The sequence below is a fragment of the Passer montanus genome, unplaced genomic scaffold (genome assembly GCF_014805655.1).
Source record: "Passer montanus isolate IOZ18808 unplaced genomic scaffold, ASM1480565v1 scaffold28, whole genome shotgun sequence".
Lineage (NCBI taxonomy): Eukaryota > Metazoa > Chordata > Aves > Passeriformes > Passeridae > Passer > Passer montanus.
The window spans coordinates 925,642-952,750 of record NW_024367483.1 but is presented as its reverse complement, the minus strand read 5'-3'; the positions used below and the strand labels follow the sequence as shown (position 1 = coordinate 952,750).

The window sequence follows — 27,109 nt, the reverse complement described above, 5'->3', positions numbered from 1 at the left end:
GTCTTTGCTTCTAGATTGTAAATGTGCAAACCCATGGTGCTAGGAATGCACAATTTATTAGAAAACTGGTATAAAAGTTAATATTTTCCCCAGGATAGGATTTTAAAAGCCACAGGAAAACCATATTTATGTGTGTATACCTCAGTTCTTCCTCCTGTTCACAAAGACTCAGTGATCAAATCAATTTGCTCAATGTTATGCCCCCTTAAGTGAAGGAATTCTAAAAAAGTTGTTATTTGCAGACTATAAACTGTAATAGTATCAAACGTTAAGTATAGTTTATACAAGTTCTTTCAGAAGAGCAAGAAACCTCTGAGAAAAGAACCCAAAAATTAAATAATACTTTAGAATCTCAAAATGCACAAGCTGTAAGAGTAAGGCAAAAACCAAACAAAGTTTAGCCTGACCAGCTTAGAAGCTTTCTGTGACGGAGTGACCAGAGCAGTGGACAAAGGAAGGATTACAGATGTAATTTATCATGATTTCTGCCCAAATCGGAGGGATGGGTTCAGTGGATGGAGTAGCAGGTAGAAAAGGAACTGCTGGGACAGTCACAGCCTGAGGGTAGTGGTGACAGCTCGGGGTCCCAGTGGACACCAGTGATCAGCAGTGCCCCTCAGAGGTCCATACTGGGACCAGTGCTACTGAATATCTCCATTAAAGAGACAGAAAAGGTGCTGAGGGCATCCTCAGCAAGAGTGCAGGTGAGTGGTGAGGCTGACACACCTGAAGGATGGGAAGCCATCCACAGGGAACTGCACAAGCTCATGGGAATATCAGGAGGTTTAGTAAGACCAAGTACAAGGTGCTGGGTCAGGGTATCAGCACATGAAGAAGAGCCCTGGGGAGAAAGAACTTGGGGCTGCTGGTGGGTGAGAAGCTGGACATGATCAAATATGAAACAATGAATAAAACACAGTTTGGGAAGGTGAGAAATGTAAAATACTTTCCCACGTTTACCTGACAGGTTCCCTCCACCGTTTCAGCCAGTTGCAGCAATTGGCCATTAGATTGAACATCCCTCTTCACCAGCCATCCAGGGCCACCAAAGCTGCAGGAATGATGTGGGCAGGCCAGAGCAACTCAATTGGCAGAGGGACTTCAGAGCCAAGGACTTTCTTGTCACTCCTAGAAAGAAAAAAAGGGACAAGAAAAATAGTTAGGCACTCTGTAGAAAGAAGGCAGCAGCCTCCTGTTCAGTGTGTTATGTTCAGTCTTGTTATCTTTTCCATCCTCACACACTTCATCCACCCCCCTCTTACAGATCTGGGCAGCCACCACACACTACTTATCCCAAATAATAATGCCAGGCCACAGCACAGAAGGAAACCTGTTAGAAGCAAGTTAGAGGAGCGAGACACATCCAGCTACAAAATTTCAGTGCTTGCCTCACCAACAGGTGCCACAGCCCTGCTGAGTGATGGAGAATAAGGAGCAATTTCAAGCATGAGTAAGACTTACAAGAACATATCAGAATCAGGCATTAAAAGCAAACAAAGAACATCCCTACCTGCTAAGGGTATTCATTTAACTGCCAATTTCTTTAGCACAAAAAGATTCCAGAGCAAGGAAGCTCTCCAGTGAGTATTTTGAGGAACTGGCAATGCTATCTAGTAAATGTCACTAATTTAAATACAGGTACCAAGTATTTCCATCATTCCACAATCCCACTTTCCACTCTTCAAGCAGAAAGAAAAAGATATTCTTCTTTTTTGAGAATTACCACAGCAGGTCTCCCAAAGCTCATATCTCAAAATTCCCTTCACATTTTTAATTATAACTACCCTCAAACGAGGGTAATTTGAAATTATGGCAAAAAGTGAATAAGATTATAGCAATCCTGATCAACTGTGATGGCTTAGATAATTTATAGAGGTAGGAACTGAACTCCTCCTGATCTTATGAAGTTCATTTTCAAGGATGCCTTTGCATGGATCTGCTGTCATTCAGTGTTAGCAACAGGTCAGGTTTCATCCAAAGCAGAGACAACAGATACTCTTTAAACATTTATATTCATTATCCTCAAGAACCTGAGAACAGCTTCTCTGTGGGAGAGCTGAGTGTATGAAGAGCAGAGAAGTGCTTAAAAAGAGCAAGATGATTACAACTGTTACAAGTATTAAAATCAAGCTCTGAAGAATACAAAATCATTAAAAAAAAAAGTCCACATGCAGTGGGCTGTGGTGCCTCAACCCACCAGCAAGTCTGAACAAAGCTCACTTTGAGACCAGAGCCACACAAATTTCTAGAAAGCCAAATGTAACAGCTCAGTGAACAAAATGTGCCATTGTAATTGTGCCAAGTGACATAAATGTAACATTTTCAGTGCCTGAGCACCTCCACAGAACAATTCCCATCTCTTCTTATACAATCTTTGCAAACTGTCACAAAATTGCTCTCGAGCCTATTTATGGCCCAGAGCACTCAGATGGGATTCATGAGATGAAGAGAACTTGTTCCAGAGTGAAAAGCAGAGAGCAACAAGAATCTTGTTTAAAAATACAAAACCATAAAAGGGGGTGGGCAGGAATTGACAAATCAGATAAAAATTTGCAGAAACAAACCACTCCAGGAGGAAAGGACATTCAACACTGCTGAAAATGCTATGGTAGGGAGGTAAACCCCATTCTGCTAAGCCAGTTTGGAGAGACTGGATCTCTGAAACATGTACAGAACAAACGTCAGGTATTTTATAGGGTGCACTAAGAACATCTCAAACCTGTTCCAGATATTACATCTGTCAGCTTGTTGAGGTCAAACAAAACCAACAAGCCCAGAAACCTGTCAAACTTAGCAGTGAAGCCTGCACACCATTCAGTAGACTACATTTAGTACACCACCTTCACTGGAGACTTTCACAGTAGAGAATTTATTTCAGCCACATCAAGCTTGGAAACACAGCTGAACAAATCATTTAGAGCTGACCCTCCTCACACTGTTTAATTATTTAACTTCCTTCCTTGTCTGAATGTCAATTATATCGGGGCACTTCACTGTGTTATATTTTGAACAGCAAACCGAGTGACTGAGCAGCACATTCAGCAAAAATCTGAACACCATCCTCTCTGCCGAAATTGTATTTGAGACGTAAATAAGGTGTAACAACTGCGATGTCCTGAAAGCCCGAAGCACTCAAATCTTTCTGCAGAACAGCTTTAGGACCACCATACTTCCTGAAAAGAGCTGCTAATAGAAGCCCAGCAGTTCAAGAGAGCATCTGCACTTTCCGGCCACGTTCCCAACCTTCCTCTCCCGTTTCCAAGAGAGCAGCAACTCAAAAACCCCGCACGTGTCACTGAATCCTCTCTCCCACTTTGGAAGCACTTTTTTTTTTTATAGTTTATAAACTCAGCGTTCTCTATAAAATCCGGTTTCTGACGAAAAGGAGAGAGCCAGCCCTCAGGCTGCCGGCTCCCCCGGGCCCTTCCCCGCCCCGCTCACCGCTGCCTCCGCCGAGGCCCCGCAGCTCAGCGGCTGCGCGCGGCCCGGAGCGCTCCGCCACGGCGGCGGCAGCCGGCGGACACCGGCGGCGGCTCCGGGCTGCGCTGGGCCGCTCCCGGTGAGGAGGGGCCGCTCCCGGTGAGGAGGGGCCGCTCGCGGTGAGGAGGGGCCGCTCCCGGTCAGGCGGGGCCGCTCCCGGTCAGGCGCTGCTCCGCGGCCGCGGGGACGCCGCTCCGAGCCCGTCACCCCGGGAGACGGCCGACGGCGGCCGGCAGGGGACACACTTAGTGGCGCGCCCGCACACGCCAGGAGGCAGGACCGCGGCCGGCCAATAGGATGGAGCGGATCGCCCGGTGCCGGCGGAGGATCAGCCAATCAGCGGCGAGGATCCGCGTCCCCGGCCCCCCGGGAGCGAACGCCGGGAGCGGCGCGACCCCGCAGCCGTGGGGGCGTGGGGGGCAATGCCCGTCCTGCCCCGCTCCGCTCCGCTCCCTCCGGCGCGGGGCCCCCGGCAGCGATGAGGCCGCGGTGCCTCCCGCTGCTGGCGCTGGCCATCGCCCTGGCCCAGGCGGCGACCTGTGAGTGAGGCGGCACGGCACGGGGCGGGGGCGCGGGGCCGGGGTCGGTTCTCCCGGGGCTTCGGTGGCGGTTCCTGCGGGGGGAGCTGGGCTCGGGGAAGTGTCCGCACAGGGAGCTTGGTTTCCCTGCGGGAATAGCCCTCGGGAAAGCGGGTTTGTTGTGCAGTCCGGCAAGCGGCACTCAGTTTGGAAGTTCAGCCCTCTCAGGCTAAGTAAGAGCTACTTGCTCTCACACACAAATAAAAAAAAAATAAAGTACTCCGCCTTTGACACGAAAGTCTTTGAGCTTAATAGTGGAAGAAGACAGTGTGGCTGAAACAGGCAGAATTGCAGCTCAAAGTATTCCTGTTTCTGACCCGTTTTACTAATGATTAAACTGGCAGAACAGAAAGCGAATGTTTGCTATTCTGCAGGGTGCTGGGGTGTCTGACTTGGGAAGGCAGCGGTATCAAAAGATGAAAGTTCATTTTGTAACGTTTTTTAACTGCTCCCAAAAACAAACCTTGTAATAAATATAAATATTTCATAATGATCTTTTCTCCTGTTTTCATCACGTTTTTGGTTCCATTTATCTTCTCCACTGCATACCTTGTCATTTTTCTTAACAGCAGGAAATGAGCTGTCCTGCTCATCCAAAATTTCTGTGCTACATATTTCCAGTTCCTTATCCCTGGCTGTGAACAATGCCAGGGATTTCTGGAATGGCAGGGGAGGAGAGGGGGAAGGAGAGGAAACAGCTTTAAAATGCAGCTCATATCATTCAGTAATCCCAAAGTTGTCTCTGCAAGCCTCAGTGCAGGTGGATTTGGTCAAATATCAGGCAAGGGACACATTTTGGAGAAGGTGCAGGTAAATATTAGCAGCCAGCTTCATTTTGTTGGCTGCATAATGTCACTGAGGAGCTTTTCAGGGTACTCTTGTCACTGGAGTTACAGAGCTGTGCAAACAAAGTTATGCCACTTCCTACAGTGGTGTCACTCTTTATTTAGTTTTATTCAAGTGCTTTCCTTGGCTGAGGTTTTAGGTAAGCAGCTCTGTGTTATGTTTTAGTGGCCCACTTTAAGCAGGTTTATGGCTGCATCTGCATGACAGAGCAGCTGTAAGAAACCACTGAATCTCATCCTCTCCCATAAGTTTTTTTTTTTCTTCTTTTTGAGTAGCATCACCTTTATATGCTTGATAAGCATTCACTACACAGTGGCTGTACCCCACTGCTGGAAATTGTGAGGCTCTGGAGTTGCACAAGGCTTCAGTGACCACCCCATGAAGCACCCCGAGTGCATTAAGGGTTAACTTGGTTTGGCAGGGTCAGAAATGGGCTGGAGTTTCCTGTAATCAGACTGGCAGCAGCAGCAGTAGTCAGGAATTTTTGTTTTTAATAAAGGTCCTATCATAATCTTTGTAATTAAAACACAGATGAATAAATACATTGCTAATTCTGTGCATGGGGATTGAAATATTTGCACTAAAGAAACATGGAATTTGCTCAGAGTTATGTGTTTTATTTAAAGTCAGAAGTTACAGGAAATCAGCTTGGGAGAAGGATAAACTGCTCTGATGTAGGGAAAAAGACTTATTCCCATTGCCCCACTGTATTGAAGACATGAAGTAGAAAGTGTTACATCTGTTTGTACACAACTGAAAATTTCTTGTCTTTTATTTACTGTAAAATCATGTGAAAATGACAATGATGTAGCTAAAGGTCAACATCTTCTTGGGGGTAGAGATCTCCCATGGAAATAAACCCAGCAGCTAGAATGCACAATTTTCTGTTGTCACTCCTTTTGCCTCAGGACAGGAGGTCTTTCTACATCTTTCGTCTTTGGGAGGGTAGAGATCTCCCATGGAAATAAACCCAGCAGCTAGAATACACAATTTTCCTATTTCTGTTATCACTCCTATTGCCTCAGGATAGATGGTCTTTCTACATCTTTCTCATTAATGAGAAATAAAGCATTTAGTCTAATTAATTGAACTTCTTTCCTTTCTAAGCAACTTGCTTGTTTATCTCTGAGTTAGAGCTGTGCTGTTAAACCTTGGAGGTGAGCTGTACATCCACCTTATGCTCAGGAAATCTTATTTACTGCCTTACCAGGATGATTAGTTTTACCAGAATGAAAGCAAATAGATTAGTTTGTAGTTACAAGCTCAGCCCATGTCAGATTCACTCAGGAGGCTGTAACACACAAAGGTTTCTTCAGGTCATTGCCCAACGCTGCAGCACTTCAGAATGTTCTCTGCCACTTAGCAGAGACCTTTAATGTGTTTAGGATGTTGTGGTTTTAGTTAAATGTTAAATCTATCTCCTTCTAAGCCCTGGGCCTCATTATCTGCTCTTTCTAGACAGCTTCTTTATTTTTTTTTCCTGTTAGTGCAGAGAAACTGGGAGCTCTTCTCTGGCACTTGGCTACTGGTGTGGCTCGTGAAGGTGCTCTGGCTTTGAGGAATTGTCACAGGCAGTACTGGATGGACTTTGTGTGCTTGAATGGCTCTTTTCTGTGGAGCTGGGATGAATTTGTGTGGCCACCAGGCCTGATGTGCACTGCAGGTGTCACAGCCCTCACACAGCTGGGCACTCTGAAAGGTTAAGTTGTGCAGAGGCTGAGGAAAGCAAAGTGTGGTGCACTCCAGTTAACATCTGTCATCTGCACTCTTTAACCCAGTCAGCTGGACTTCTTCCAGCTGTGCTCATCCATTTTTCTCTTGATCACAAGCTATATCCAAAAATTAAACCAGGCAGTCTAATTTAGAGGCTGTTCCTGGAGTGTTGTGTGCTCTGCAGAGAGCATTGAAGCAGACATCTTTCATTTTTAGTGTCATTTCTCAGTGTTCACCACTTGTTAAAAGTCTCTAAAATGACAATAACCAGATACATGAAAATTAAGTAATGACTCATGCTGGGTCTGAATCATAAAAGCTGGCTAGGATTGTTTTACCTTGCAAAATGTGGATGTATTTATAGGTTGTCCGCCTTGATATTCCCAGGATAACATTCTCACCTTTGTCTTGTTCTTCACTGTTCTGAAAAATAAAATTACACTTGTATTAATTACATATAACAGGCAGCCTGACTTTGTAAGACATAATTTTGCTCTCACATAAATTTAATAGGGTCAGAATATTTACTTGCAGATCACTGAAACCGGTAATAAAATCAGCATTTTTTTTTATCTACTTGTTGCTTACATATCTGGCTTTATAATAACCATAACAAATAAATCTTGTCCTGAGCATGACTTGTAAATTATGCTTCTTGCATGGATGCTATTAAGGATAAATTGCACAGATTCAGGATTTTTTGATCAGAAACAGCTCCCACATACAGAATCCTAGAATTTCTTGCTTGCATTTTTCAAAACAATAGCAAACATCAACTCCTGACGAAGCATTTAATTCAGAATTTTGTGTTAAATTCTCATTTTTGCCCAGTGTTCACAGCATTTTTCAGCTGTTGCAAAAAGAGATCAATAATAACAGAGTTGCTTTGTTTCTCCCCAGTTTTATCCCAGCAGTATGCCTCTCAGTTCCTGCAGAGGAAACGCCGAGCAAACTCTTTCATGGAAGAAAGTAAGAAGGGAAATCTAGAAAGAGAATGCATTGAAGAATTATGCAATAGGGAAGAAGCCAGGGAAATCTTTGAAAATAATCCTGAAACTGTAAGTATTTATGAGCATCCATGACATAGATAGCAATTCTTTGTAGAGGGAAAGACAACCTCGTGGAATTCACAGCTCCCAGTAACAACACTGGGAAAGATCCCCCCCATTTAAAGAAACAATTTTCAAAGTAATTTCGACATCCAATTCATTGGCATTGCCCTCATTTTGCAAGTGTCCAACTCAGTGCAGTATTTTAATTTCACTGAGTCTTATGTGTACTAAATAATCTGCTTTAGCCCAAACTACATTAATGTAGAAAACCAGGCCTGTATTCTGTGACTCAAACTTTTTCTTCTTTTGTAGTTATAATACCAATATACTTCAGAATATATTCGATGATGTATTTTGCTGTCATTATCTACCTGTCATTTTTCTTAGCCTTTATTTTTCTTTTTTTTCTGCAGGAATATTTTTATCCCAAATATTTAAGTAAGTACAAAAAAAATCCCTAAACAATTGTAGTGTATGATTCAGTGATGCTCTCATTTGGGTAATACTGGTTTAGTTTTTCTGCCCCTAGCACTGGGATGATTTCCATGCTGATTATAGTGCAGAGAATGTCCTGTGTGCTGAGATCCTCACAGAGGCACTCTGAAGGTTGGGCTGTCATCAGCTGTCCTTAACATGCCCAGACCAGTTTTGCAATTCAGGCTGTGAGAACAGGCTTTTTGAAGATGCTGTGCAGCAAGTGGTGTAATTTCAGTGTAAATGAGTTGTTTGGACCTTGGGCTGATTGTGTGGCTTTGCATTTGCAGGCTGCCTGGCCTCCCATCGAGCAGGGGTGTTCAGGGTGGCTGCAGTCACTCCAGACTCTCCAGCTGACCTGAGGGCTTGTGTCAAGGGTAAGTGCTGATGTTGGAACACACGGTGGCTAAAAAGCAGTTCAGGGACACAAAAAGAGACAAAAAACGGTTTAACTCAGGAAAACTCAATAATCAAAACCAGAAATTGACCAAAAAATGTCAGCTGAGACAGCATTTCCAGAGAAAGCAGTTTAAGTGACTGCTTTTAACTTTATAAAGATAAAGGAACACAATTGACTGCAGCATGGAAGGCAGAGTTCTTCTGCAAACAGAAGTGTCCTGCAGTAACCCAGCAATATTCCCCAGTGTGTCCTCTGTACTCTACCACATCTTTAACAGTTATGCCAAACCCTTTGCCTCTAGCAAGTCATGTTCTGTCAGGTAGAGTAAGAGAGTCTCTTGTTAATTGTCATGTCTGCCTCCTCTTTGGCCTGTAGTTACATTACCAGCTGAACATTTTAAAATATCAAAAACAACAACAACAAAAAAGTAATCAAAATATTATCTGGAACACAGTCATTGATTCCAAACAAAATTTCACAAAGCACGAAATTTGGGATTTTTCTCAAATGTTCGATTTTTATGCCTGTACACTCATAGGTCCAGCATGAATGTGTTCTTTCTAGTAAATTCATAGCAAGCCATTTTTACCATATTTCCTGCTGCTGCAGTTGAAACAACTCTCTAAACCTCTTACAGCCTGGTTATATCAAATAAACATCCAGTTAAATAAGAATACTTACCCTTAACCATCTGACACTGTTTTTATCATTGAAAGCAGTGGAAGGCAAAAAAACCCCTTAACAATTACACTGCACACGTCATGGCTGAACATGTTTTTGGATCAGTTTGTAATAGTGCAATAAATTACCAGTTTCTCTGACTGACCACTCTTGAACAGAGAAACTCAACTCTCTAATCTTGAGTTCTTGAAACTTTGATCTTTCTAGTGAGATTTGTGGTAGTATGATGGGGGCAGAGCACTGTTCTTCAAGAACTGAAATACATATTTTAAGTATAATAGTATAAAGTCTGGTCATGTCTTGCAGGGATTAACTTAGCAAGTAATTTGTCTTCTAGTTGTTTTCTGCCTGGCAAAGAATAAGTACTTTTCTGGTGGCTTTGTATGTTCTCACTCACTTAAAAATTCTTGCTGACAGAATGAGTAGCAAGATTGTTGCGGGGGTGCTTCATGTTATACATCAAGACCTTTCCTATTTCATGACTTGTAGAAAGAGAATAAGAAAGACTAAAGTGATTCTTGAGGAGAAATAACCCCAAATAACAAGGATTTTCGATGTTTTCCATCCCACAGAAATTTCAAACCAGTGCAGCCCCCTGCCATGCCATAAAGATGGATATAAGGATTGCATAGATGGACAAGCCAAGTACACCTGTGTCTGCAAAGCAGGATGGAGAGGAGAGAACTGTGAGGAAGGTACAGTCTTCAGTTTCATGGCATGTTGGTTCTCAGAAGCACAATTACATTTCTACTATTGAACAGTATTTTCAGCTGGTCAGTTGATGCCTTGCTGTCAGCAGAGAGTTTGATTCCCTTTTCTTTACAGACATAAATGAATGTGAAGACTTCAATGGAGGTTGCAGCCAACGCTGTTCCAATTTCCCTGGGAGCTTCCGTTGCCTGTGTGAAGATGGCTACTTCATGCATTCCAACAAAAGGGATTGTGGAGGTAGAGAAACTTCAGGGGAACATCTTTCCATGCCACCACAGTGCCTGCTGACCAGAGAGAGGGAAGGGTTTCATCCAGTAGTTCCACAAATGCTCTTGCATTGCCTCTGAAAAATCCAGCCCTGGTTTAGTTTGGCTGCTCATTCCTTACACACTGCAGGCATTTGGGCAGCCAAATAATGAACCAGCTCAAGAAGCAAGGAAAGAAAGAGGGAGTGGCTATAGATGAGATTCTGCTTCATTACTGGAACTTTATAAAGCTCATTTTGGTCTCTCACAAGTTTCACATATCCTTTAAACACCCTGAAACAAGAATCTGAAGTGATACAAATAGCTGATGTTGTTACCATGGAAATTCTCTCTGGTAAATACTGATTTAGGCTAAATCACTCCAAATTAGTCATGCTGCTCTTTCTGCAGTTTGAAGTTCGTTGGAGAAGAAGCTATTAATGAATCCAAAAAATCTCTTAATGGAGAGAAAGATTTTTCTTTAATTCACCCAGCATTATTTTTTCTGTACATGATTGTGTCTACTGTTGGCCATGACCTACAAGCTTCATTCCATTCCAAATAAAGACAGTGTATTTACATAATTAGCAGTTCTTACTGCATTTTTAGAAAAAATTACAACTTCATTCCATTTTAATGGAACAACAGTTTTGGATGATGTCAGATGATTTTTTTTTTGTCCAAAGACATGCTGGAATGACAGAAGACTGGGGGTTTATGAAAAAGGGCAAGGATATAAATTGGTTAAAAGTTCTGTAATTCTTAGAAAGATACTAGAAAATGTGGTAAAAAAGTAATCAAAAATAAAAATAGACTAATATACCTTAGTGCCTTGAGTGTTAGTTTAATCATTTGATAAACTGCATTCAAGTATTTTATTACATGCGACTACAGAGTTAAACAATCAGGAATTTGGAATACATTAACTTACTAAAAAAGTAGTCTGAATTCAGGGCAGCTTTGACTTACTACAGTTCTGGGACACCAAGCAAGCCAGTGGCAAAATCTCCTGTGCAGCACCATTTCCACAACTGTTACAAAACCACAGAGAAAACCAGAATGATCCCTGCAGTTATGAGTGTAGTACTGCCAGGGATCTGATATTTTTCTGTCTCAAAGACACTTAGTAAGATTGATACTACACCCTGAATCCCACTGCCACATCTGCATTGGGAAAATGACATTGACAAATTGAAAACAAGACAGAAGACAGACACTAAAATGGTTTGAGGGATAGAGAGACAGTGAGGGACTTGAACACCTCTCAGCATAGCCAATTAAAAGAAAACTGACATGAATTGATTGTAGCATGGAAGAACCTCTGATTGGATCATCTCTTGTCTTTCTGGGTGTCTTTTTCTAAGATGGAATTTTACTAGGCAGTCTGGTTTAGTTTCTGGGAATTCTGTAGCCTGTTTCTCTCTCTGTCTTCCTAGACATGCATCCCTTTCCCTGTTACCCACATGAAGGGATAGGAAAGATAGGCAAGCAAAGAATTTTTTCACTGGGGGCATGCAGAAGTGTCTTTTACAGCCCTCTGGAAATCTTTCTGGCTGTAATTCTAGTCTGCAGTGACAGCATGGTAGAGCTACCAAAAAATTTTGCCAGCCTCAGTCAGTTTGCACAGTGTTGGATAAGGTTGGGAAGAAAAACGGTGTGCAAGAGTGGGAGTTGTATTTTAATAACTTGTTTGTGTTTCTAGATATAAATGAATGTGTGCTACATCCAAACATCTGTGGGACAGCCATCTGTAAAAACACCCAGGGGAGATACGAGTGTGAATGTCCAGAAGGCTACAAATATAATTCAACTTCCAAGAACTGTGAAGGTGTGTCTTTGTCCCCAGCTCCTCCTTTTTCATATCTTTCATCTTCCCTCTCCTCTTTTCTTTTTTTAATCCACTGCTATACAAAACTGAGCTCCTCATCTACCGGTGCATTTCTGAATCTTCATATTCTTTTTATGAAATGAATTGTTGTCAGGCTGTATTACATGACAGCATGGCAGTTCTCTAAAGTTTTTTTTTAAATGTTTTTTATAAAGATCTCAAATGTCAAATTAAACTATTCCAAAATATCCAGAGAAAGAACTGTGGAAAAAAAATGAGCTGCTCCAAAAGAATCTTTCCTGAAATGACAATCTGGAACTAAAAAATTCCAAAGTTCTGTAACAATTATAGCAAAGTTGAAAAGTATTGATAGCTAGCAGTGAAATAACAAGAAGCCACTCATACAAAGACCATAACTTCTCCAGTGTTGAAAGTGTTTGCATATTTGTCTTTGAATATGTTCTATTTCTTTGTGCTTGTTAAAGTTGCTGTTTACTGCACATCAGAAATTAAATTTCAGTTGTAAACAGATATGAAAGCTCTGAGAATTTTACAAAGATAAATCTTCTACACTGTCAGTTTAAGGAAAATCTATCAGTGGCTGCTTTTTATTTTAAAAGCTGTCTTTTATTACTGCTCAAAAGGACACAAAAGCACCTTCCTGATGGCCATGAATCTTTTGCTCCATGGCTTTTCCTGCAGGTCTTTTGTGGCAAATCTCTGCCCAGTGGCAGTGTTTACATATCCAGGTGTCAGCTCTTTGTCCAGTTACTACGGGATTAAAACACTACTGACAATTTTCTGTTCCTGCATGCACCAAAGTGAGAAAAACTTCACAGTAATTAATTTTTACTCCTCTTAGGGTTTCCTTCAGATAAATCCAATTTGATGCAAGCCACGTTAAGTGTTGTGTTTCTGCTGGGACATGGATTCAGGAGGTTGCAAGATGACGACATTCCAACGGGGAAAGTCTTACCTCCCTAGCAGGAGGATTATGCTGCTAAGCTTTTAGACCTTGTTGTAACCACATTAAATGAGTCACCAAATCCTGTCTAAGGACAGGATTGTGCAGCCTGACAGGAATGTAGCCTTACAGAAATACTAAATGACATGAGCTTTTCATTGGCATACTGCTTGTAGGTGGCTAAACTCAATTATGCTTATTAGGAAAATTGAATTTACATACATTTATGCACAGCTATCTCTATGATGACAGATACTATTAGACTGAAGAACAGAACAGGGTTTGTTATGTTTTTCATTACCGGTCTTCCTCCAAGCAACAGCAAAGAAAAAAAAAAATTTAGTCCTAAAACCCTCCAGATTTAAATGCATTCATTGGTACAAATTCTTTTGTTCCCACTAGAAGGGCTATTTGTTTCAGAATAAATGTTGCAGTTGCTTTAATCTGAAGCCCAAATCACCCTCATTGGAGTCTCTTGTCAAGGAGAGATTTTGTTTCTATATTATAAATGTAAAATTTACATTGGCCATTTAAACAGCCTTTCATTTCTAAATTACTTACTTTGCACAACCTACTAAATTTAAAATGAAGTTCTCTTATTGATTTGCAGCTCAAATTAGACTGTTCTTCTCCACAAGCAGAAGCTGTCTGAACCTTAGGCATTATGAGGTTATTGTATGTTATTTTAAAAGGTATTTTGCCCTGAGATTATTTGGGATTTATATGAATAAAGCACATTCTTTCTTCACATATTTGCCCCATATACTTTTAATAATCTGAGCTCTCAATGTGTCTTACAAGAAAAACGAGATCTGACCCAGAATGGCATTTGTGCCATCTGTGGCAGCAATTTACTAAGTCTCTCACTATTCAGCCACCTTGTGCCTCAGAAATCAGACCAAATTGTCTCCAGCTCTGTATTCCAGGCCTCTATCAGATTACTAAATCACCTTTTGGATTCATGTTATTCCAGAGAACCTCTCTTGTCTGTTGTTCCATTAATTTGTGTTAGTTTTTAGTCTGTGCCATGAAAAAAAAAAATCTTCTGTGTGCTTTAATTTCCCCTAGATATTGATGAATGTGCTGAAAATATTTGTGCTCAACTCTGTGTGAACTCACCAGGAAGTTACAGGTGCTATTGTGATGGCAAGAAAGGGTTCAAGCTCTCTAAGGACATGAAGAATTGTGAGGTAAAAGTGTGCTATGTAAAATTCCATGTGGAAAATCACAATGTTTGGTATTTTTTGATGAGAGGATAGCTTAGATTAAGGAAAATAGGAAGCTATTTGAGAACTGATTAAAAATTCCTGAGAAAATGCTGGGGATTCTGATCTATGGTTTGGCTCACAAAGCAGCAGGGATTTGGATGCCATTCAGTTCATGCATGCTCATTTACAGGAGTCCTGTCAAAAGCTGCTTGCTTTAGCCAGGCATCTTTATTCCCTGCTGCTTCCAAAATAAGCCTCAGCTTTCTCCTATCAAACAAATAATTCCTGTTCAGCCCACTCAGAGACAGAATGTTCCTTTTGTCCATATGTTCCCAAGTTTTCCTTAGGCTGTGCAAAAGTTTTTGCTCACTGTTTCAGAATTATTCTGTTTGGATTGAAAAAAAAAAACTGGATTGTTTTCCACAGTTCTCATCTGCCATAGCTTAAGGAAAAGCACTCAGTAATACTTGCCAATTGGAGAACATCTTGCAGCCAAAATGGGCTGCTCTTGATCAGTTTGAAAATTTACACTTCTTAGGAGCAGAAAGTTTGAAACTCCAGAGAATTGGGATTCAAAGATTGAAGTCCAAGGATTTTTTTGTAAGTAGATCTCATATACTCTGAAAAGTTCAGGCAGTCTGAGATGTCATGTGAAGCGAGCTCAGATAACTGCCAACAATAAAACACTTCTAACAACAATAAAACACTTCTAACAGAGTATAACAAAATTTGGCTTAAACTGCAGGAACAAGATCTGACACAAGTTACAGGATCTGTGTATTAGGTCTTGTTTGTACTTTCTGAAATTTAATGAACAGCACTTGGCAGTCATTCTATTTCCTTTTGCTCATCCTTGAAATGGTGAGATGTAATGAGGCTGGAAGATGCTCTTATTTTCAGAACTGTTGTTCAACAGCGATTAATTCTGTATCTGGAAGTTAGTTTTATGCCTTTTAATTGGGGAAGAAAAGTTCAGTCAGCTAAAAATATATCCAGTCTAAAAACTAGTGACACCAAGAGCCATAAAATGAAGTAGCCATAAAATTCAAGGAGAGCACCTGTACATTTAATGGAACTGATGCATCAGGAATAGCAAAATCGGAGTACAAGACAGTCACAGAATGTTTTGAGGGATTCAAATTTGAGAAAGAGGCTTTGAGGCTTCTACTTTTCCATAAGCACTGTGATTTCTTTAATTTCACTTTAACAGTCTTCCCAAGGTATAGCTCTGGTGTGTTCCCTTCTAACACCTGAGCAGGTTTAGATTCTGCAGAGCTTCAATAACAGGGCTTGGTACCTCTCTAGAAGGTGGGTGTCATACCCCTGGTGAAAGAAAAGTGCTTGATGGAAGATTGGAATTCTTAATTCAAAAACTAAATATTTAAATGCTAGTTTCAATCCACCAGAACTGTGTGTCAACCTGGATTATCCTCCAGCAGTTTAAATAAGGGATGTTTCAAGCAAAAGCAAAACCACACCATTTCATTTGTACATAGGTATTCAAATTTTAAAAAAAAAGAAAAAAAATCCCAGAGGTAAGCCATTACTTTAAAAATAAAAAAGGCTAGCAGGCAACAACAGGAGTTGCATCATAAGTTACCACAATGCATTAACAGCTTTTTTTTCTCTACCATTTTCAGTCTGTTACTGAGTGTATCCCACTGAATCTTGAAAAGAATTATCAACTGCTTTACCTGGCAGAGCAATTTATTGGAATTCCCGTTCTCTACTTAAAGTTCAAACTGCCAAATGTCACAAGGTAAGCGTTTGCTATTGATAAAAGTATGCTTTGGAATGACAGACATTTGTTTCCATTAATTTTCTGACGGTTTAGGAAGAATGCATTGCATGCCTAAATTATATCACCATCTCCCCCTTCAATAAGATACCTTTACATGATGAATGAATGAATAAACAGGAAGACATTTAGAATTACCAACATAAAATTCAGAAGTTACATGAAAACAGTTACAGTTATAGTAACTATTATAGTTGCAGTACAGCTTCCAGTTATATGTGGGAATGGCTTTAGTTTGGATGTTGCTGTTGTTCCACCCCTGCTTCAGGTAGATGCTGGGACATTCTCTGCCCATCCTGCTGAGCAAGAAAATCAGGCCATTGCCCCCTGCCCCTCCCTGGGCTTCTTTTCACACACAGAGTGTCCCAAGGACACCCACAGAGCACAGTACTCTGTCTGGCACCAGCTGGATGGTTTTCTTTACAGCTGTCAGAGCTATTGCCCATGGCACTGACCCCTTTATTGCCCTTGGACCTCTTTGCTGCAGCAGCCAAAATTGCAGCGTTCCCTGACTTAGTGACCAAACAACTGGAAGGTAACAGCAGCAGCTGTGGAGCTGGTGATCCCCAGAGCCTCAGAACCGTACAGAAGGACATAAATACTGAGAACTCTGTCCTCTGCCCTGTTCCAAGTTGACCGGGCACTAACGCTGTCCTGGAAGAGCTTTCAGAGATGATAAATGTTTGAAGCCCGGTGTAAATACAGAGCGGTGTTGGGTGCGTCTGGCGAGGGACAGCCCCATCTAGGGGACACAGAGCAGCACTGCGAGGGACAGCGACCCAGTTCAGAGTTACAGATGCCTTGGCAAACCCCAGCTTCCAAATGCTTTGCTTTCTCCTTTCACCTTTAATCTGTTTTGTCTAGTCCCAAAGGCTGTTTTTACTCTACTTCTACTCTCCTCTACTGCACAGTAAATCCTAACTTTGCTACATACACACATTCAACCTAGATCCAGCCAACAAATCCTCAAATGAGAGAATGGCATATGAAAGGCAGAGCAAATTTCTGGGTTATAATTCCTTCAGGACAACATTTGGCAATCCAGCTGTACTGAAGCATATCATAGATCTTCTATTTTGTCTGCATTGCATCCCTACAAAATACAACAGGAAGATTACATCTCTCTTCTTACTCAGGAGACTGGGATATCCTTCACAAGTAAAGCTCAGAGTGAATTTGGGAACTGCACCAAGGTTCTTTCAAATCCCAGGTCAGGGTGTTAACCTGAAAACTTCCCACTGGATTTGAGCGAGAAAGGCTTATGTTCCATTCTGCTTTTGACTAACTGTGCAAAAAATCACAACTCTCAGATATAGAGACACCAAAAGTTACTATCTCTGAACCTTTCTCTGACCCTACTAATGAGTTATCCTGGGCTGTACAGTATTTCACCTTTCCTGTCTTCTTATTAAGATTCCTTCTTCACAACTCAGATTTACAGCAGAGTTTGATTTCCGGACGTACGATGCAGAGGGGGTGATCCTGTATGCAGAATCCCTGGACAACTCAGCGTGGATCTTGCTTGCTCTTAGGGATGGAAAGATTGAGATTCAATTCAAGAATGAGTTTGGAACAAAAGTCACCAGTGGCGGCAAGGCCATTAATGATGGACTGTGGCATATAGTAAGTTGGATTTTCTTCTCCTATTCCTTTCCTTTTACTCACTGTGGGAAGATGCTGATAAATAAAATAGGGAGAAACTGAGCTAAACTAAACTACTAAAAGGCTTAAAAATGATGCACTCAAACCCCATATTTAAAAAACAGCCAAGAAATGCACAGGAATGCCTTACATCAGGAAATTCTGCTACCTTTTAACAATCAAAGAGAAGATAATTACCTCTAGCTATCAACATAGCAATTATTCATTTTAAACATGAAAAGGAAAGTGCAGGATATTCAAAACTGTGATTGCATGGTCAAGTGCACAGTTATTGGATACTTTGTGTTTAGAGCAAGTTTTACATCTGCTAAACCAAAAAATTCATCTTGCTTTTCAAGCCTTCACACCTGAGATGAAAAGTCTTTCTCACACAACCTGTAGAGCACACCAAATTTTTTATGTCAGTTAGATTTTGTTTGTTACCCTCCTAGAATGTCTCTAGATATGGGCAGCTGTCCTACATCAAGTTTAAATAGTGACTGCATTAAAACTATTTTACAAGGTTTAAAGAAATATTAGTAATGCTTCACAGGGCTTATGTAATTATTTAAAAAAAATAATATATTCTACATTTTTGTATGTGTTTATATGTAATTATTTGTATTTTATTTCAGGTATCAGTTGAAGAATTAGAACACAGCATCAGTGTAAAAATAGCTAAAGAGGCTGTGATGAGTATTAACAGCCCAGGAACCCTGTTTAAACAATCCCAGGGTTTCTTGGAAACTAAGGTGTACATTGCAGGATTGCCTCGCAGAGTGGGCGGTGCTCTTGTTAAACAGGTAATTAAATAATAATAAGACTAATATTGATTGATCATGCTCTGTTCAAATGTGTACTCCTGGTAGTCACAGAAGAAGCAAGCCTGGCATGGAACTCATTTAGAAAATGAAAATGTGGCTATTAAATCACTGTTTTGAAAATAAACACGTATGAAGCTTTTCAGTCTGCCTTCAGTAAGGCTTCACTTGTTAAAACACAGCACTTCTGGTCTAATATTTGAGGATTCTGTAGCCTGTTTCCTAATATGGCTTTAAGATTCCCTAAATCACCACCACTGCTACTGCTGAGAGTGCATTTCAGGGTGATTCATGTCCTGGTCCTGGCTTTTGCTAAGCTCTAAATGCAGTGTTCACTGTGCAGGCAGCACAGTGAGCTTTCATTTTTAAAAGGTTTTACAACAGCCCAGGCTGGACAAGGCCCATGATTCTTTCAGTCTCCCAGCCTCAAGAATGGCTACAGTCAAGTTGTTGCAACAAACTAACTGGCAGTCTCAACAGAGAGTTTAGATTTTTTTTTTTAAATAATTTTAAAAAGAAATTTTTGCTTAAAAGCAAAGCAGAGAAAAAATCATGGAACAATAAAATAACTTCCCTTTATCCAATAAAAAACAAGTCCAGAAATTTCCTTGTACTTTATCTTTGTATAAAGATAAAGTTTTGAACAGGGAGCATTTCTAGTGATCATTTTCTTTCAGTGCAGAAAATCTGCTGTCCTTTTGTCTAGATCACAACACGAGCTTTAAAAGTGGAAGCAATATTATTTTGTTCCAATCCTGGCAGCAAAGTGGGAAATGCTAAACCATAAATACCTTTTAAAGGCTGAGGTACCAAATGCCTGTCACTTGGTTTTCTCCCAGCATCACTGCTGTAACCTATAGCATTGGTTACTGATATTGACTACATAGAAATAAGCTGATGTGGAAAATAATGCCTCATTGTTAACATTTTAAACCCAACTTTGGACTAAAACCCCCAATGCTGTCATTCTGTTCTAGATTAACCCTCGTCTGGATGGTTGTATCCGGGCCTGGAACTTGATGAACCAGGGACATTCAGGAGTAAATGAAGTTATTCAAGAAAAACAAAGCAAACACTGTTTAGTAGCAGTGGGGAGAGGATCCTTCTACCCTGGCACTGGAATGGCAGCATTCCAGATAAACTATAGTAAGTATTTTTCTATCCCTGTGTTTTCTGTTGGACTAGATATGGAACTGATGAAATTAAAAAAAAAAAAAAGAAAATAAAGTCACACAAACTAAGCTATACACTTCTGCATCCACCAGTGATCCCTTAACTTCTGTTAGGAATCTTCTTGAATGAGGATTCTGATCACAGTAGTGTTATCTGTTCAGTTTCTGGAGTGTTTTACATTCAGAAGTTTAATGCAAAAGTTGGCCACTATTGAAGATCCAGGATTAAAAGTTAGTTGGAGTTTTTTGTGGGTTTTGGTTCTTTTTGGTTTATTTGGTTTGGTTTCTTTAGAATTATAGTTCTTCCTGTAAGTTCAAAACTTAGCACTAATTTTTCCATAGTAGGGAGGAGATTTAAATACTAATTTTTAACCCCATATTAATTTTTCATCAGCAAGTGCATTTACTAATTTCAATTATTCTCTTTAAAACAGATAATCTTGACAGTGCTGAAGATTGGCTAATAAATGTGACTCTGACTATTCGCCCATCCACAGACACTGGTGTTATGTTTGCCTTGGTTTCTAATGAAACAGTGCCTCTTGCATTGTCCGTAGTGGACTCTAACTCCTCTGACTCACAGGTGATCTTACAATTCTCCTAGCAGCTGTCAGGTGAAAAATCAAACTAAAAAAATGCTACTCACACACTTGCAGTGCAGCTGGTAGCCTCAGTATTTTGAAAATTAGATTGGGTAATAATGTGCAGAAAATATCTATTAATGATTGCTGCAGCAGTGACTAAGCACTAATCACTCATTAGTGATTACATTATGTAGTCTGAGCTCAGATCCATTCCATCATGTTTTCTGTAACCTTTCCTTCCAAATGCACAGAGCAGAAAGGGTGCTGTGACAGCAGTGTATACAGGAAGGGCATCATGTTAGTTCCAAATTATTAACAGATTTTGTTGTTCCTAAGTTTCCATTTACATCCCTCTACATCAGCCATCCCAAGCTAGAGCATAATTATACACCATGGCTACTCCAGGCTTTCTCCCAAAGTAAGAACCTGTAGTGAACACTTGGGTACCTTTAAAACTCTAGGTGAAACAGGATTTCACCTCAGAACTGTATCCAGAGTTGTTCCCTGTAAAGCATTCTCACTTATAAATTTAAGAATGGCATTCATCATCAGAAGTGATGGTTACACATCAGCTTTTCCAGCTGAAGGTACCAGTATTTAATATTTTCTTTTACTTGCAAATACAAAGTGCACCAGAACCAAGTATAATGGTTTATTAAAGTTGCATGTGGCATCTTTGGTGATCTACCATTCTTCCATCTAGAAAATCACCGTGACCATTGGGAACACCATTGTTGCACAGCTGGAATCAAAGAAATTATGCACCCCCAGAAGAGTGCAGGTTGAACTTCTAGTGACCAAGCAGGAGCTTGAACTGGCTGTTGATTCACACACAGACAGAACCAACTCTGATCAACTCTCAACTCTGCATCAAGCAATGATGGCAAATGTTGTCACCTACCTGGGTGGCCTGCCAGGTGAGACCTGTTTATTTTCATTAATTTGATTATTTATACCAGCCTGATTGTATTCAGACTTACCCATGCTAGGAAAAACCTACAATTATTAAAAAAAAAAAAAAAAAGTTTTTTTTTTCCCCTCAAGTGCCTTCTTGCTTCCTCCAGTCATTTCAGCTTTGGACGCAGGCAGCTTTTCAACAGTAGCATTGTTTGGACATTAAGACGTGGCTCTCTAGAGGTTTGAATTTGGAAAATATCTTGATTTTGAGTTGGGTGAGCATTGCATGTTTCTGAAATGCCACCATCTGGCACAACTGAGGAACTGCATCAAAAATGTAAGAAACGCAGATATTTGTAAATAATCCAAGTGTCAGAAGTGCAGAAGGGAAAGTCAGGAATATGGTTTCAACAATTAAACCCTGAGCAAGAGATGACTGGCAATCTTTATGAGACAGAGAATGTGTTGAAACAGCAAATATTTCACTCAAAGCAAGCTTCAAGTTAACATTATTGAGACACAATGTCGACATTATCACAAGGATTATTTTGTCCAGGAAGTGTGCATATACTTCTGTATAAATAGTTTGACTTCAGGCTGAATCAAGAGAAAAAAGATCATTGCCCCAGGTGAGAAATAGTCAAAACCTGAATTAAAACTTGAAAGTTGCTAGAGGAAAGGTGCCATGGTTACAGTATTGCTCCTTGTAGAACTTTTCTGTATCCTGTTACTATTTTATGGAGAATGAATCATAATTCCTAAGAAAATGCTACAAATTTGACTGACATGTCTTGAATTGGCAAGGAATGAGTCAGTTTTTACTTAATACAGGTGAGTTAGCAGTTTAATGGAGCCACAGTAAATAAGATTCCAGTCATTTCTTGGGCCTTTTCATCTTTGTGATGCTTAAATGAATCTTTTTTAGAGCTTTGCATTATTCAGGCATCCCAAAGAGATAAGAAGCAAGTATTAGTTACTTGCTGCTCCTTAATCTCAGTTCTGTTGTCTCTGTTTTAAGTTTTAAAAGGTATCTTAAACATGCAAATTAACACAATAAAACAAAAAAATCCCACCAAAAAACAAGCCTCTGTATTCAAAAACCCCATGCATTTCATGAAGACCATAAGTCCCCATTTTTGATACCCCTTTCTACAAACTAGTAACAATGGTGGGAGTATTCCCCTGTTATTTCAGCACCACTAGTGCAGGTTAAGTGAAACTTCCATGGTTCTGTAACAGCAGTGTTTTCCTCACTGGGTGAAAAAAGCAGAAGGGAACAATTCTACTGCACTCTGTGCAATACCTCAGCTTACAGCAAAATAAAATCGTGAGAAAACAGTGTTTCTTGCTCCTAAGATAACCAAATCTATCTCCTAAGGAGGGATAGGGTGATTAACACCTGAAAAAAAGAGAGGATGCTTTTGAGATCAGCTCCTGATCACCCTCATTCTAATTGCTGAAGGTGCTTGCATCCCTTAGGTCTGCCTTGTAAGAAGCCAGTTGTACCCTAAGACTTGAGAGCTATGCCTGGTTCATTTTGAGCTTAACATATTGTTTCCTGCAAACATATCCATGATCTGACACTGCCCTAAGCCAAACAATACCTAAATGAGCAGCAGATAAAGTGAGTGTTTCACAGAGAATTCACTTGGAAGCAGCAGTGAGGAAGCAGGAAAATATGTGAAGCTCCCAGGGGTGCCCCAAGTGAGAAGCTGCAGATTTGAATCTAGAGTAGCTTCCTGGCAAAAGCAAGGGAGTTCTTTATGTGACCTCTAAGCCCAGAAACAGCTGTTTGTAGATCAGGACAAGAACAGTGGGCTCCAGGAAACAAATTCTTGTTGTTAATACAGGAAAAGCCACTATGGAAAACATTTCTGGAGTTCAGTTTTTGGATGGGAACAGCCTTCTAATGCATATTTAACATTTTACTGGCCTTTCTCAGCTTTGCTGACTTGATCTTAAAGAAAAGGCAGAAGAACTCAAGTGTTTCCTGCCAAATTGCTCCTTTTCTCCCATGACTAAATAATGGATGGGGAGTGGAGTATTCCCCACGTTTTGACTGATCTGAAAAATCCATAGGAATTTGCATGCCTTGGCCTAATGAACTGAATGTGTTTCTGTGCAGATGTTCCTCTGGGTGCTACACCAGTGACTGCTTTTTATAATGGCTGCATGGAGGTGAAGGTCAACAACAGACAGCTGGATCTGGATGAAGCCATTTCCAAACACAACGACATCAGATCTCACTCGTGCCCACTGATCATGCAATAACTGTTCAGATTTAATTTAACTTTTTTTCTTTCAGATGTAATTTGTGTAATTAGTCTCATGCCATAATGGAGCTTGCATTGTTTCGTGCAAGATGTGCCAGGGAAATAAGCAGCAGCATGGTTTTCTCCCTTTCAATATAGAATGGAGGAAAAAAAACCTCTCTGTTCAGCTGGAAAGAGACAATCAAGGTCAAAATTTTGTAAAACATTCTTTTATATATCAGTGGAAAATCTTAAAGCTAGATTTATCGATCTTCCATGTTCATGCTATGTCCTTTGACATATTTAGCTTGGACAGAAAGTTTAGGAATTTCTGTTTAGAAAGAATTTTACATCTTATATTTCATATAGCAGCACAGAGTTACAAGTTGCAAATAATTTTAGTGTATTAGAATCTAAATGAAACCAGACTTACTAAACATTTTCAAGCATTACATGCAAAAAAAAAAAAAATCTGTACAGGTTTTGTAATATGTGCTTTTAGTAAAGGAAAAAATACCCTGGAATCTATAGCCCAAACTCTGTGAGTATGTTTACACGTTGTATCTGTAGTGGTAAAGCAACTTCAAAATGGAAGTGTTTATTTAAGTAGCTCAGTTTTTGAAAACAGTTTTGGTTATACTGGACCAGCTTTAATTTGTCTGTCTTTAGAACCCAGCTTTAGAGTTTGAAGAGTTCTGGATCAGGTCAGGTCATTTACTTTCAGAGTGGGCTAAAATACACCCCAGGCAATTTTGAAAAACAGAGGAAATGGTTTGAAGGAAGGAGCTCTGCATCACAGGACTGGATCTGCATCACAATCAAACTGGAATTTGCCCAGTAAAACCAAGGAATCGCAGCAAATACTTCTTCCATCAAACCTAGCACTGCTCAGCATAAGCACAGTCTGATGATCCATCATATTCCCGTTATTTTGGGTAACCTTGCCTTCAGGGAGCTCCAGAACAGATTTGCGAGCCCTGCTGCCATTGAAAACCTGAGTTTTGCCAGTAACCTCAATGTAAAGCCATATTCTGCTCAGCCAACTTTAATAAACCAACAGGTGATTTGAAAAGTATTGCTTTCCTCAGGTGTGCTGATTTCGAGCATTTCCAATATTTCTTTAACATCCTTTGAGTGTTCTTTCCACTTCCAAGCTCATTTTCACAGCACCAGAAGCCTCCCTGTGCAGCTCACCTGGTGGTTTTGTTAACCCCAAACCAAATAAATAGCAAGAGAATTGCTGTGAGGTATAAATATATCCTCTCATCCATCAAGCAGAGACATTTATCTGCCAGCATTCCTGACCCCAGTTCTGCTGTCTTCACTTGAGACACTGAAGTGGAAGCGGATGTCCAGAAGGATGGATTGTGACAGTATTCATTTGGAAGCCTGCCTTTCTCCAGGGATATTCTGAGTGACATCAGGGAGGTTTCCTCCAGTGTTAAATGCAAGGGTTAGTACAGATCTGAGCCCATCTCTCAGTGTTATTATTGCTTTGGCTGGACTTATTTGTCACTTCACTTCCCACTTGGGTAGTGCAATACAGGATTTGCTCCCAACTTTCACCCAGTACAGCCCAGCAAGAAGCTGACACCCAGGGGCTCCTTGCCATTAATACAAGGTCACTTTTCTAGGATGGCATGGAAAACAAGCTTGGAATTCTGACTCCATGGAGGGGAAATCCTTTCCTGCAGTCACCTTTCCCTGCTCTTCCTCCATACCAGCACACACACTCTGCCTACAAGTCTTAGTTGGAGAACAGCTAGACTGAAACAAGTAGGTTTTGCATGCAAGGCAGAGCTGAACTGAGACTTTTGACATGAAATAAACACATGATCACTTTATTTATGATATCTCTGTGGCACCCATTAATCTTGGAAAGCCCCTGGGTCAGACTCTGCCTCATACAACAAGCACAAACTAAGACATTAGGAACATAAAAGCAAAGTGTCATCAATGTTCTGCTTCTGGCCTGTAGGAACAGAAGAAAAGGGTTTTTTGCTGTTGTTTGCTAGAGATTTTTTTAGGTTTTGTTTGTTAAAATGTAATAAATTGTATAGAAATGAAAGGAAAAAGCAATCGCTTTGTCACACAGACACTATTTTTCTTTGTTTTCACGGAATAATACTTTAGAGTTTTGTAGTTAATGAAACCTCTACACTTCTTTTTTAATGTAAAAGTGCCTCCCTATTGTAAGAATTAAATAAAGCAGCATTTGCAAGTTTCTTTTCATTTGAAGTTGTATTTGCATATTTTTGTTCATTTTTGCTGTGCAAGGCTTGTTCTGGTGGTCTAATGCCTTTCTCCAGAGATTGTGATCATCTTCAGCATCAAGGAAAAGAACTGGCTCCAATTAATATGCTATCCAAATAGGCATCCATACTCTCTAGATAATTAAGTTAATTAATTGTTTAATAGTACCTGAGGAAATTAGAGTTTGCTTAAAACTACAAGTGGAAACAAAGAAGATCAGGGCAAGTAACCAATTCCTGTGTTTTTTCCTTCATCAGATGCATTTCATTGAATTTTGAGGCATAATCATTTCAGCAAGGGCCATTCAGGGTTTATTCAGAACAGCTGGAGCTGCTCTGCATTTTCAGATCCCATGCACTTGTGCTACAACTCCACATGTCCCAATTTCCCTGGAAGTGAAACCCAGTCCTGAAATTGGTTCTCAATTATACTACAGCAGTTTAGTTTGCATACTTTAATGCCTGCATGTTTTCTGGTGGATTGAGGGCTCTTGATACTCAGGATTGGCTCTAGATCTTCAAAGAGAGGGAGGCCACGCTCACTTTTGTCATTTTAGTCCTGCCTGTCACTCAGGTGATATTGGTCCTTTAATGTCATTCATCATATGTACACACTTAATATTTCATTACCTCAGAAACATTTTTGTATCAAAATTACCACCCTGATTTGGGCACAATTTTACATTTCATCTGCCAGAAATAGAAGTTATGTACACCCCGCCCCCCCCAAAAAAAAAAAAACAAACAAGGAAAACCATAACAGCCAATACCCAAAGACCCGCCCCCCCCAAAAAAAAAAAATCAAACAAGGAAAACCATAACAGCTAATACCCAAAGGATAAATAAGGCACCACTTTCTGAGTAAGAACCAGGGTACTGAGATGGTCATGATTTTGAAAAATGCTTTCAGTCCACAAAATAGCTGTAACCTCCTTGTTACACTGGGTACATCCTTCTGCTCAAGGGGCATCTAAATTTCAGTAGGAATATGTGAATAAGCAGCTAAATAAGGGATCTGGTGTGTTGCTTACAGGTGCTTGGATCAACTGAGTGGGTGCAAATTGATGCAACTCAGCACTTAATTACTTTTTTTTTTTAAAGGGGGGGTACATCCTTCTGCTCAAGGGGCATCTAAATTTCAGTAGGAATATGTGAATAAGCAGCTAAATTGTAAGGAAGCTGGTGTGTTCCTTAATGGCACTTGGATCAACTGAATGGGTGCAAGTCAGAACTTAATTACATGACTTTTTTAAAAAAGGGGATTTTGTGGGTTTGTTTTGGGGTTTTTTTTTTGTTTTTTTTTAAATTTTTTTTCCCAGGAATTTCTAGTATCTCAGCAAATAAGGAAAAAAGTCAGAAACTCAACCCACCTCAGTGCACTGGCTTCTATCCACTAGCTGAGCACTGGGGGGAGGGACACACACAAGGAACCAACATGACCATTCAAAAATAACACTAAACTTGAAACAACCTCCCCCCCAACCCAAGAAAAACACCAAAAAAAAAGCACCA

The 27,109-nt window shown here is 40.4% G+C and overlaps 2 protein-coding genes across 7 annotated transcripts in view; one reads left to right on the top strand and one right to left on the bottom strand.

Annotated features, from left to right (window-relative positions):
• ARL13B (ADP ribosylation factor like GTPase 13B) overlaps positions 1-3,579 on the bottom strand; it is a 30,917-nt gene extending 27,338 nt beyond the window's left edge. For 5 of the 6 annotated variants that reach the window (XR_005627908.1, XR_005627909.1, XM_039713165.1 and 2 more), the window contains exons 1-2: positions 3,442-3,579; positions 961-1,128 (exon numbers count right to left, since the gene is read on the bottom strand). Coding sequence is in view for 3 of the 6 variants with exons in the window: in XM_039713165.1 (XP_039569099.1) it covers positions 961-1,019 (59 nt within the window). In the remaining 3 variants the exon portion in view is untranslated. Of the gene's footprint in view, positions 1-960; positions 1,129-3,441 lie in introns of those variants that run through there. The other variant, XM_039713166.1, reaches the window with a different exon arrangement.
• A 362-nt stretch (positions 3,580-3,941) lies between these two features.
• On the top strand, positions 3,942-25,580 carry PROS1 (protein S). The gene is made up of 15 exons (XM_039713162.1): positions 3,942-4,019; positions 7,518-7,675; positions 8,083-8,107; positions 8,434-8,520; positions 9,797-9,919; positions 10,050-10,172; positions 11,883-12,008; positions 14,041-14,162; positions 15,821-15,939; positions 17,412-17,601; positions 18,255-18,422; positions 19,418-19,586; positions 20,047-20,195; positions 20,900-21,113; positions 23,219-25,580. The coding sequence occupies exons 1-15, from the start codon at positions 3,959-3,961 to the stop codon at positions 23,362-23,364; spliced, it is 1,980 nt and encodes a 659-aa protein (XP_039569096.1). The 5' UTR covers positions 3,942-3,958; the 3' UTR covers positions 23,365-25,580.
• The last annotated feature ends 1,529 nt before the right edge of the window (positions 25,581-27,109 follow it).

Bases quoted from the DNA above. Each gene is read 5' to 3' on its own strand.
- PROS1 (XM_039713162.1), top strand. From the start codon at position 3,959: ATGAGGCCGCGGTGCCTCCCGCTGCTGGCGCTGGCCATCGCCCTGGCC. The intron at 12,009-14,040 runs GTGTGTCTTTGT...AATTTCCCCTAG, and splicing joins AACTTCCAAGAACTGTGAAG to ATATTGATGAATGTGCTGAA. The intron at 15,940-17,411 runs GTAAGCGTTTGC...TTCACAACTCAG, and splicing joins AAACTGCCAAATGTCACAAG to ATTTACAGCAGAGTTTGATT.